General features: G+C 36.3%; 1 protein-coding gene across 4 annotated transcripts in view; it reads right to left on the bottom strand.

Moving 5' to 3' along the window:
* Positions 1-13,166, bottom strand: part of CUL5 (cullin 5) — a 127,273-nt gene that overhangs the window by 47,488 nt on the left and 66,619 nt on the right. For all 4 annotated transcript variants that reach the window (XM_027849500.1, XM_027849501.1, XM_027849502.1 and 1 more), the window contains exon 2: positions 1,139-1,248. In XM_027849500.1, the coding sequence (XP_027705301.1) occupies positions 1,139-1,248 (110 nt within the window). The remainder of the gene's footprint in view (positions 1-1,138; positions 1,249-13,166) is intronic.

Here is a 13,166-nt window from a genome sequence, read left to right as displayed (position 1 = left end):
TATATTAGAAGTGTTTACTCTTATTTAAAAAATCAACAGCAACCAAAAAAAAAATCCTACTGACGAAAAGTTGAATTTACAAAAAGGATACATAGAGGGATAATTAATCAAATTAACAAAAAAGTATGTTTAAGGGTCATTTTAAATGGCAAACTTCTGAACACTCATAGATCATTAACTTCTTGATGTTTTGACCAACAAATGAAAAAGCAATTCCTGTCTGAATCAGTGGCTGAAACACTGATTAAAATAAGGTCTAATTTTAGCTACAAAAGCTACCATAATTTTGGTGGTCATATCACACCATGGGCTAAAGTCATTTTACTAAATAACAAACACAACAACTATAGTGTTTAGGGTTTGGAAAGTGCTTTACAAATATAATCTCATTTGATCTTATTTTCTCATTGACTTAAAACAACTGGCACACAGAAGAGATGTGTTTGTATGAATATTATGTGCTCACAAAATTTTTAGAGACAATAAAGGCTATAGATATAGAGTTCAGCCCCCTTATCTTACTTATTAGAAACTAATATCTAGGAAAGTTGAGTGACTTGACCAAGGTCACCCAATTTGTTAGTAGCAAAACTGAGATCAGATGATGTAGAATGGAAAATCAACTCAACTATTGCCTCTTATGCTTTAATTCTCATAGGATATAACTATAAGCATGACAGCTGTGATTATGATATTTCTTCCACAAAAGGAATTCCCTCTACCAACTATGACCTGGTAAATAAATCTTGAAGTTGCTACTTGAGGGACGTAAATATTAAGTGCCTTACCCAGTTAGTGTCAGATGTGGGATTTGAACCCACATCTCTCTGATTCCAAGTTCAGTACTATATCCAGTATATCACTTGCCTCAATATACAAAACAGGAAAAGGCTCAAAAGAGGGCAGCAATGCATATAACTAAGAAAGTTATGTTATTCTTTCAAGGTAACCAAGAAAAAACCCCCAAAAAAGTCTCAATAAAACAATGAAGTCAAAGTCTGTCATTAACTTTATTTGACATGTAAATGTGCCAGTTTAAAAGGCACATTTGTTTTTGATTCATCAAAAAATTAAAAAATCAATTTATAGCAGCAATCCTATTATGTTGCTCCAAAATTAGAACGAAAAGGTTACTTACGAAAACAAATCAAACCACTGCTGTTTTGTGACAGATTCCTGGCGTAAAAGCTTCAGAACAATAGGACGCATAAAATCCCATTTGTCTTCAAACTGAAGGGAGCCTTTATTCTTAAAAAGAAAGGAAAAGTAGTTTAATTTAAATCCTCTTAAATTAAAATTACATTAAGTCAATTAAAATCATCTACTATTTTTGTCCTTTAATAATTAGCTAGAGAAAGTTGAGATTCCAAATTTAAGGTCACCCATTTCCATAAAGGAGCACAAACTCACTCTAAACTTCACCATATGTCAAGGAGCCATGGTTACCTTGGTATTTCATTTCCTCATCTTGTTTTTCTTTAGTAATGCTTTTTCTCAGAAATTTTGTGGAATAGCAAGCAGCATGTATTAATAAACATAAAATTCTGCTAAAATTATTGAACTTTAGAGGTTTTTAGAGACCTCTAGGTCTTTAGAGACCTTTCTTAATGAACCTCCTTCATTTCACAGATAAGGAAAGTAAGGTCACACAACCTAGTGGGCAGAGCTGAGACTAGAACCCAGTTTGCTGACTCTCAGTCCAATCCAGACTTCCATAATATTACACAATTCCATAGCATTAGTGGTGAAACTTGCTTTGCAAAGCTACCCTGATATTATAAACACCATGACAAGAACAGTGGAAGGACAGACATCTTAAAAAAAAAAACAAACAAAAAACCCAACCCAAATCAATGCCTTGTTTAAAACATTACTATTAAGATTAATCAGTAGCTTTTCAGTAATAGTGTTTATAACACTAATAAAAAAATAATAGAAATCTAATCCATTTAATGGATTTGGTTCATACACTGGTCTTTTGCATACAACAATCAGAAATTGCAGCCCTGTATCTGATTAGCTGCTGTGAAAAAACAAGATTATTTTTCCTCATGGTCCTTCAGATAAAGATGGAGCATGAGCATTAGTACTATGATTATCAAGTAGGTTACATCAAATAACTACCATTGTTCTTCATGAAATGAGAAGTGGTAGTCGTCCGATCAAAAAAAATTTTTTTTTAATGTGTCACTTATTAAAGCGCTTAACTTTCTATGTTACTTAGTATTTGAAAAAATATAGTTACCACAGGAACATCTTCCTAGGCTAGATTCATCAGTGATTGTACTCCCAATTTTGAAAGGTTTCTTCCATGAGCACAAACAACTTTACCATGTTACTAAAATATAAGGCAATTATTGCAAGCCATCTTGCGGAAGGAGGCGGGGAAGGAGGGAAAGAAAAATTTTAAACTCAAAAGCGTATGGAAGTGATTGCTGATAACTAAAAATAAATTCACAAAAAAAAAGGCAATTCGAGAAAGTCACTGCTTTCTAGGTGTTATCTCCACCTTACCCCCTTTCGAACTACTGATGCATTAGCTTATAATTCAATGTGACCAGAACAAGCCAAGCCGCTTAAGGTCTTCATGAAGCAGAGTCAAAAATGCTTACTCCCTACTGGGAAGGGACACTGTGAGGATAAAGAGAACATTAAAAGTGTCTTGGAGACACTCTAATCTATAACCAAACCCTGTCAGTTCTTCCTTTGCTATTTCCTTTAAATTCCACCTTTTCGCTTCCATTTCTACTACCCCAAGGAGCAACATGACACAACAGCTAGAAAGGGGCCCTGGAGCCAGGAAGACCTTCATTCCTGGGGATGCCACAGAAACTTCTTCAGCCTGAAAGCTCAATCTTCTTCTGGACTACTTCTCATGTTCTGATTGGCTGGTTTCTCCCAGAACCTCCAAATGAAGGAGGAGGCCCAGGCTAAAGATTCCTCTCCAAGCTGCACTGCTGTCTCATCTTCACAGGACTTTCCATGCCCCTACCATGCCCCTCTACCATGTCTCCAATCTCTTTCAGCTCCTTTTTATGTGTTATCTTCACCCATTAACTCCTTGAGGGTAGGGGTTGTCTTTCTTTCTGCTTCTATTTGCATTTCCAGTGCTTAGCAGCACAGTGCCTAGCACATAATAAGAGTTTCGTGGGTTTTTTTTGTTTTTTTTTGGTGAGGCAATAGGGTAAAGTGACTTGTCCAGGGTCACACAGCTAATAAGTATCAAGTATCTGAGGCCAGATTTGAACTCAGGTCTTCCTGAATCCAGGGCTGGTGCTCTACCCACTGTGCCATCTAGCTGCCCCCGAGTTTAATGTTTTTGACTGATCTAGTTCTGCCTCTGGCATAAACTGCCTGTTTGACCCTAGGCAAGTTTTTGTGCTCTAGGTAACTAAGACTATAAATTATAGAAGGTACAGGCTTGCATCATTCTCATCAATCAATATTTATTAAGCACCTTCTATATGCTGAGCATTGTGCTAAGCACTGGGGATATAAAAAGAAGCAAAAGAAAGTCCCTTTTAACAAGTGTAAAATTTAAAAAAAAAACACCAAAAAAAAAAAAAAAAGAAAAGAAAGGAAGATAGAAAAGTCAATAGGCAGAGCTGAGAAGGGACAGCATTTTAGGTATGGGGGACAGCCAAAGAATTTCCAGTGCCTTGTTCATGGCAGAACAAGACAGAAGGTTAATGTCACTGGATCAAAAAGTATGCATTGGGGAATAAGGAGTAAAAAAACTGGAAAGGTAGGAGGACAAGGTTATGAAGATCTCTGAATGCCAAACAGAACATTCTCTATTTGATCCTAGAGGCAAGAGGCAACAGGGAGCCACTGGAGTTTATTGAGCAGAGGGGAGTGTTCCCTATATTAATCCAATCACAAATCCAGTGGCTATATCCCAAGTCCATAGAATATCACTTAGCAAGATGAAACCCTTGCAAAAATTCTTTAGTTCAAAGGCCAGGAGCCACTGCCCCATGTTCATTATATTTGTCAACTTCCACTTTTTCCACGATGACTTTCATGATTACCCTGGCTCTCCAGCAGTCTCTAAATTAGCATTTAATTATCTTTTAAGAGGCTATCCTGACCAAACCTGACCTAAAGCATGAACTCCTACTATAAAATTTCTGAAAAGTAGTCACTCAGTTTCCCTTCGAAGACCTCCATTGGTAGGAAACTTAATCTAACTTCTGCAATGGAATCCATTCCATTTTTGGACAGCTGTAATCATTTGGAAGCTTTTCTATGTACTGAGTAATAATCACCACTCTCTCAACCACTACCATTTACCACTAGCTGGCAACAGTTCTGGCCAAAAGCTGAATAAGACTGATTACCCTTCAAATATGTTTCAGAACTACAGATTCTCTAAGTTATTAAGAACCTCAGAGGTCATCTAGGACAGCTAGTACCTGAATAGGAAGACAGGAATTATGTCCCTTTTCTTTAAAAGCTAGTAGGAGTCAAACATAGAACAGGTCAAATAATTTAGGGCTGAAAGGTACATCACTGAGCTGTACCTTACTAAAATACCTTACTTTTTAGATGAAAAAACTGAGGCCTATAATCAAAAAGTATTCATTAAGCACTTAACATATGCCAAGCACAGAAGATACAAAGAAAAAAAAAATCAAAAAGTTCTTGTCTAAAGAGATTTCATTCTCTCTGGGGGGAACACAATACATGCATATGCAAGATTATACACAAAATATACAAAGTAACTGTGTAAAGAACAGTTATAGAAGCAGAGATTAGGAAAAGGTACAAAAGAATAATAACTAGCATTTATCTAGCACTTAAAGGTTTGCAAATCCTTTTATAGATTAACTCCTTTGATCCTCATAACAACTCTGTGATGGAGGTAATATTATCCCCATTTTACAGATGGAGAAATGTAAGAAAAAAGAGTTTAAGTAACTTGCCTTGAATCACACAGCTAACAGCAAGTATCTTGAGATAAAATCTGAACTTGGGTCTTCCTGACTCTATGTCCTACAACACTGAGCAATCTGACTAGGAGCTGAACTTTGAAGAAAACAGGATTCTAGACAAAGGAGGTGAGAGAAGTGCATTCTAGGAATCAGGACAAGAACAAAGAGAAGGGAGATCAATCAATCAATAAACATTTATCAACCACCTACTATGTGCCAGACACTATGCTAAGTGCTAGGGATACAAAATGAAAGCCCTTATCTTTAAAGAGCTTACAATATAATGGAAGAGGCAACATGCAAACAAATAACAGTGAAAAATAAAGTCAATTTGGATGGATCAAAAAGTATTTAAGGGGAGTAAAGGCTGGTCAGGTAGGTTAGGATCAGGTTCTGAGGTCTTTTAATGCCAAACAGGAGGTTTTTTTTAATTTGACACAAGTGTCTGAGGCCATGCTAATATTAAGGGAAAATGTAGTAGTTCCGTTGTCTTTGAGAAAATAATTTGCTATAATCATCTTGATAGGTCTTTTCCATTTTTTGGGTCCATTTATAATCCTTCCAGTTCCACTCTTTTTTGTTTGTTTGTTTTTTTGGTGAGGCAATCGGGGTTAAGTGACTTGCCCAGGGTCACACAGCTAGTAAATGTCATGTATCTGAGGCCACATTTGAACTCAGGTCCTCCTGACTCCAAGGCCTGAGCTTTATCCACTGCACCACCCAGCTGCCCCTCCAGTTTCACTCTTAATTGTGTTGGGAATGATATGGCTTATTTGGATCTCTCACCAAATCTCTTATAAATGTTTTTCTCTCCATCATTTCTTATACTTTTATTAGGTAGTTCAGTAGCTAGAGTGCCAGGCCTAAAATCAGAAGTCCTTAGGTCAAATCTGGCTTCAGACATTTACTAGCTATGTGACTCTGGGCCAGTCATTTAACCTTGTTTGCCTCAGTTTCCTCACCTGTAAAATGAGCTGAAGAAGGAAATGGCAAACCATTACAGCATCTTAGCCAAGAAAACCGTAAAATGGGGTCATGAGGAATCCGACATGACTGAAATGACTAAACAAAACAACAACAAAAACTGCTTTTAATTTTCTGATGTCATCTTCTGTAAGACATAACAAATGAATTTAATTCACATCATACATAGGCATTTAGTGCCCACGACTTTTGTATCTCTTCACTTGTCAAGGAAACAAAAGTATTTACTGCTGCTTTGGTTTCCTAGTTGCTGCAACTAACTTGAATTTCCTCCTTAAGAAATATCAAAAGTTGGGGCAGCAAGGAGGCCCAGTGGATAGAGCACCGGCCCCGAAGTCAGGAGGACCTGAGTTCAAATCCAGCCTCAGACAAATAACACTCACTAGCTGTGTGACTCTGGGCAAGTCACTTAACCCAAACTGCTTCACCAAAAAAAAAAGAAAGAAAAGAAAGAAAAAGAAAGAAAGAAATACCAAAAGTCTATGTTGATTGTTCTTTTGGCAATTTAGCACTTTTTGGCATTAAGAGTCTGACATTATTTTCACTGACTACCATGTCTTATTTTTATTCTAATTTGGTATTGTTCATTTTCTTCTTTAAAGTTTATGGTCTGACTATATATAGACAACTAAATAAAAAATTACTCCAATATCAGTAAACAATGATTTCTTTTTTGTTAAGTTAAATTTCATTTTTTGTGTGTGACGAGATAATCTATTTAAGATCAACTGAGCCCCAATAAGGGCCAAAAACCTGAATTAATCTTTTCTTCCAGAGTGAACTAAGAATACCCTTTCCTGTGTCAACAGCTAAAGCCGATCAAGAGCATTCTTATGTTTATGACCACTAAGAAGCCTTTCACTACCTTGAATAATGGGAATTTTTCTCATCTTGGTGGTAAAGGAAACACAAACATCCTGGATCTGATATTTGCTTATCTTGTTCAATTCCTTTCTCATACTCTGGTTAAATATATGGAGATCATAAACTGAGTACCACAGACATCCTGAGTCAGGGTTTAAATGTCCTCCTAAAATTGCTTGATTCAGTCAGAGTGAAAGCTCTGGCTCCATGTTAACATGTCGCTACATTAAGGGGAATAAAACAATATGAATTTACTTATCATCTAGCTTACTGTCTCTTTAACCAACTTTCAGGTCGACAGATGTTATTGGAAATTTATCACATATACCTTCTTTCAACTCTCTTTTGGCTCTTCACCAACTAAATCCCCCCGAATGAGGGAAGGCATCATACTAAATCATCCTTTACAATGAACAGTAAGATTCTAGGGCTTCCTTCACTGACAGAAAACAAAAAACAAAAAACAACCCAATCTTGTAAGTTACTGTTATTCAAAACATAACTGCAATGTCATGAATAATATCTTTAAAAGGAAAAACCATATTGGTACCCCTATTATGCAATATCTGAAATTGTACTGCTAAGCCTAAAAAAAGGACTAATCTTCATTTTTGCTCAAGTGTTTCCAGGTAATGTACTTTCTAGGGGGGTATGTTTGGCTCCATTAGGGCAAGGACTTTCATATTTTCCTTTGTATTCCCAGTACCATGCATAGTACCTGGCACACTGAAGATGTTTAATAACTGCTTGATGATGGACTGAACAAAGAAGGTCAGGCTTAAAGCAAACAAACAAACAAACAAACAACAACAACAAAAGGACAATGTGAATCAGTTTGGGAAGTACCATAAAGTCAGAAGGTTTAACTGGATATTAGAAACCAGAAGAGCATTCAGGTTCACATCAAATACATAGGAATGAAAAGTCAATGACAAGTACCAAAGATCTAGACAAGTAGAGTGACTGACAAGGGGTATCAGCAACAAGTAGATCTTTGGAATATGTGTTACATACTACATGGAGCTGAAATAGGTGAACTTATCTTAATTGTAGTCCTCCATACTATACTTCTCAATTTATCTTTGCAATTTGAATTAAGGGACAAATTGCCATTTTCCTGATTGGAAACAAAGAGACTGGATGAATGGATGATGGAGAAAACACCTAACTCTTTCAAAAAGGCACTGGAGAGTACCTGGATAATAAAAAATACCAAATATAAGAATTCAGAGAACCACAGCAAGACTTGAATGAAATGACATAGAGTACAAGATAGGGCCAAAAATAAATGACCAAAACAATGTAAACATAGACAACAGTAAAATTCAACAAAACTTAGGTCAAATATAATCATGTGGGTACCATACCATCCAAAGTTAAAACCCACATTCTTCCCTGCTATTAACTATAAACACTGTAAAGCACTAACAGTGGCACTCAATGTTTTCTAGTGATTTTGTTTAACTGTTGGATGCCCTAAGTTGGGGGGGACAGACAGGGTGCCAATAATTTTTGCTGTGAAATACATGTTGTATCAAATCAAAATTTACCACTAAAATATAAAGACATTACACCATCTATTTCCTTCTTTATACTAATGATGATAACAACAAAGACATATTCTTGTGACTTAAAAGTAATGTCAGGTTATTTAGGGCTATTAAATCAGATAAGAGGCTCACACAAACAAGCCTGTATTTTTCTTAAATTTCAAACTGTAGATACCTCCTGGTCCATCATATGGTACCATGTATTTACTAATTTATTTATGACTCATACCTCACCTACTTCCAAAAAAAATTTGTTTGATTTGATACTGAATTTCAGTATCTCACATGGTTTGGGAGTGTAGCAGCCACTCAAGGGCCTAATCCTAATAATGATCTGCACAAAAACTTCAACGTGCTAGATTTTTCAGTCCTACCAGTCTAGCGGACCCCTGCTCCTGAGGGCTCACTATATTATAGTACAGATACTTAACTGGTTTTAGCCCTCCTGAACTCAACTGATCCACCAGCCTCAGCTTTCCCCAGAGTAGCAAGGATTACAGGCATACTCCACAATGCTCAACAAAGGATGTAAAGTTATACACAAAGACAAGTAAAAGGACAAGTAAAACTAACAATGGAACCAAAACTCATTAAAGAAGCCAAAGCATAAAAAGATTAGTTTATTACTAGAGTAGTACACTAAATTTAGTACAGAGTTTTCTAGTAGATAAGACAAAAAAAGGAAATCAATCATTGAGTTCTATGCTAACTGCTGCCTAACAAAAGAATGCCTACCAATTCACCTGTAGGGGCAAACTTCTTTCTGTCACTGAATTCCAGGAGGAAAAAATAACAGTCAGTATATTCAAGGGTATGAGGTAACAATTATGGTTTTGTAAAAACCGTGGAGTTCAAAAGAATGGTAACTGTTTTGCTCCTCTATAAAAGCTAAGTGTATAATGTTAAATTGTTGCTGTTCGGTTATTTTCATTGTTGTGTCCAATTCTTCATGATCTCATTTGGAGTTTTCTTGGCAAAGATACTGGAGTCATTTGCCATTTCCTTTTCCAGATCATTTTACAGATGAGGAAACTGAGACAAACAGGGTTAAGTGATTTGCCCAGGGTCACACAACTAGTAAGTATCTGAGGCCAGATTTAAATTCAGGAAGATAATTATACCACAGTGATAAAATATACAGGTAGCTAGATGGCTCAGTGGATAGGGCACTGGGGCCTGGAGTCAGGAAGACCTGAGTTCAAATGCGACCTCAGATACTAGCTGTGTGATTCTGGGCAAGTTACTTAACCTGTTTGTCTTAATCCATTGGAAAAGGAAATGGCAAACCATTCCAGTATCTTTGCCAAGAAAACCTCATGACAGTACAGTCCACGGGGTCACAAAGAGTCAGACACAACTGAATAACGAGCTAAAATATAAGCCAATATCTATCCATTTTAATTGAGATTGCCTTCTTAAATATACAGATACTTCAGGTGCTTATCACTCAAATTTTCTAATTTTAGGTATATAATTGTGGCTTGTTTCATCTTGCTTCTTTATTTTCTGTGATTCTAGAAAGCAAACAAGCAGTCCTGAAAATAGCATCACATGATCTCTCTGTGACCTCATTAATTCTCATGGATCCAATTATTTTACGTAGATGACTTCAGATAGCCAAGGCCCAGTCTCGCTACTGAGCTCCAATCCTATTTCACCAAATGCCTCCTGGCTAAGTTTTACAATCTAGGATTTATGCTCAATTCCACATTCTCCACTACCCTACATATCCAATCAGTTGCCAAGTTTTCTTGACTTCCTACAGATATCTCTTGTATCTGTTCCCTTTTCTCCACTTACAAGGGCAACCAAGTTATGGTCCTCATTATCTCTTACCTGGATTATTTGGTCTTTCTGCCTCATTTTTCTTTTCTCCAATGCATCCTCCATACAGCTGCCAAAATAATTTTCCTAAAATACAGATCTACCACATCACTGATCAAAAACCTCCAGTGCTGCCTTTGGCTTCTAGGATCAAAAAACTCCTCTGATAAGTATTTAATGCCCTTCAAAATCAGGTTCCAACCTATTCTCCCCAGGTTTATAACCATTACTCTTCTACTTTATATATATTAATCTATAGTACACCCAAACTGGCACATTTGCTCTTTTTTCCATGTACATCCCATACATGATGCTCCATCACCCAGCTCCATGCCTTGGCACCAGTATGTACATATATCCCTTCCCTGCTCCGCTCTGTACTCATTTCTCACTTCCTGCCTTTTAGAATCCCTAACTTTCTTCAGAGCTCAATCTCACATGCCACCTTCTACATGAAACCTTTTCTTATTACTCTACTCTGCCCCAATTTACCTTTTATCGACTCTGTAGAGATTTTATACTTACTGATATATCTTTATGTTGTCTTCTCAGATAGAAGGGAAGTTCCTTGAGGATAGAGTTTACCTTATTTTGGTCTTTGTATCCCCTGTGTCTAGCACAGTGCCTGGTACATAATTGGAACTTAATAAATGATTGCTGACTGATTACCAAACTGTGACCCCATATTTTTTACCAACCACCCTCTTTCTTGCCCCCTGAAATAATTGTGAACATATGAACCCTCCCCCAATTTCCTTTTTCATCATTCATAGTTCAGTTACTACTATATTGCCAATTCCAACAAAGGCAATCTTTCCCAAACGCACATATATTGTATTTAACTTACTTTAAACCCCAACTTACTAAGACTCAAGAAAAAAAGTTCCCTTTCTTTTCACTCTAGTCATATACTCAAAAAATTCTCAACCATTATCATTGCTATTAAGCTTATGATCATAATAGATAAGAACATAAGGTAAAAAACAATTTATGTCATACAAAAGGAAAGACATACATTTAAGGGAAATTGACCACAAAAAAGAAGCAATATCACCAACTACGAAAGTTTCCAAAATTTCCTTCAAAATTTCCAAAAATCTCTACTGACCATATTATCATCCTCTAATTAAAGCTTTTCTTTAAACTTCAGCAATCAAGATGAATAAAGGATAACTTCTTATTCAATAAAGTTCTATTTTGCTTAATTAGTAGTTTTACAACAATTTTTCCACTTTCAAATTAAATATGCATGGTATTTTGGCTATATGAGTTAAATAGAATTCTATGGTATATGTTGTACACAAATGTGTACATTTGTAATAATGGTTCTATGAATGGATTCTAAGTTCCAATTTAAGAAACTATTTAAAAAACAACCTATTTGCCAATCATAAATTTCTTGTCTCCATCCCCTGACCCCATCCCCATCCTTGAAGATAGGCTGGATCTCTTGATATCTCTAATACTAATGTACTCATATATAATGAATGACACATTTTTTATTCAGTTCAACAAATCTTTTTTTCCTTTACACACTAAAACTTACAAAACAAAAATAATTCATCCCAAGTTTGTAAATTAATCCCATAGTTGAGGCCATATTTTCATTTATAGCAAGGATAAAGTTTTAGCTGTGCAAAGTTGTTCCATTTTCTGATATAGTCAGTCCCTCACTCACTCACTTTAGCTACATCAGCAGGATAAGCAATTCTCGAGTCTCTAAAGCCCTGCCTCTTTTCTGCTTCTCCAGCTCCCATATTTAGTTATTTAACTTCAAGGTAAGTGAATTGTCTATTTTCTATTCTTTTTTGTGCTCTCTATTTTCTCTCACTTGGATCATTCAACTATTAGTCCTAATCTGGGCTCAAAAAAAATTACAGTACCTCCTTGATAAAAACATAAAAACAGGAAAATCCTGAAGAGATGTAAATAGAACAATTAAATTCCCCTAAAATCTAGCACCAAAAGCAATTCCTAGAGCTTACCCCCAAAAGATATTACTGTACTTTAAAATTACAGCTTAAATATCTCTAGGCATGCTCATCTGTAGCAATAAGCTACTCTTTTTTCCCATCTCCTTACAGTAAAATCATTTCCCCACATCTGCTCATTGTCATTTATAGTAAACAAACCTTTCCTCTGAAGTAATTCCTTCCATATATGAGCAGAGCTGTCTTAACAAAATGACAGACTCAAAGACTATAAGAGACGGAAGAGACCTCAGGGATCATCCCAGCCTAAACACACCTGAAAAGATTGTTTTGCAATATCCCCAAGTGCTCATCTGGCTCTAGTTTAAAAAAAAAAACTCCTAAAAACTCCAGAACTCACCACCTCATAAAGCAACCCATTCCATTATGTATAGTTAGTTGACGTAAGAGATAAAAGTTTATAAAAGGTAGTATTTACCCCCATCACACTTAAACTCTAACAGGAAGTTTTTTGTTTTTCTCGTAACAGCGCTAGAATTTTCAATGGAACTCCCAACCCACTGTTCTGAACTCTGCCTTCCTACTTCTGCTCTATCAAAAGACCAAGTCATCTTCAAATATTTTAAGACCACTATTAGGCTTAGCAGTAACCTTCAAGTGTAGGACTTTACATTTTTCCTCCTTAAATGAATCTTACTAGACTCTGTCCACTGATCTAGCTCAAGGAGGTTTTTTGGTCATGGAATTCTCTGGCAATTTGGTGAAGCCTACGAACCATTCTCAGAATTTTTGTTTTCTACGTTCGTAATTGGGCAAAACTAGGTAGTGCAGTGGATAAAGCATGGGGTTTGGAGTCAGGAAGACTCACTTCCTTAGTTCAAATCTGGCCTCAGACACTTACTAGCTGTGTGACCCTGGGCAAATCACTTAACCCTGTTTGTCTCAGTTTCTTCATCTATAGAATGAGCTAGACAAGGAAATGGCAAACCACTCAGGTATCTTTACCAAGAAAATCCTATATAGGATCATCAAGAGTCAGACACAACTGAAAAGTGACTGAACAACACATTTATAATTGA

Source organism: Vombatus ursinus, unplaced genomic scaffold (assembly GCF_900497805.2).
Source record: "Vombatus ursinus unplaced genomic scaffold, bare-nosed wombat genome assembly UNPS02007612.1, whole genome shotgun sequence".
Classification (NCBI taxonomy): domain Eukaryota; kingdom Metazoa; phylum Chordata; class Mammalia; order Diprotodontia; family Vombatidae; genus Vombatus; species Vombatus ursinus.
Note: the sequence above shows the minus strand (reverse complement) of the source record. Positions and strands in the feature narration are given on the sequence as shown.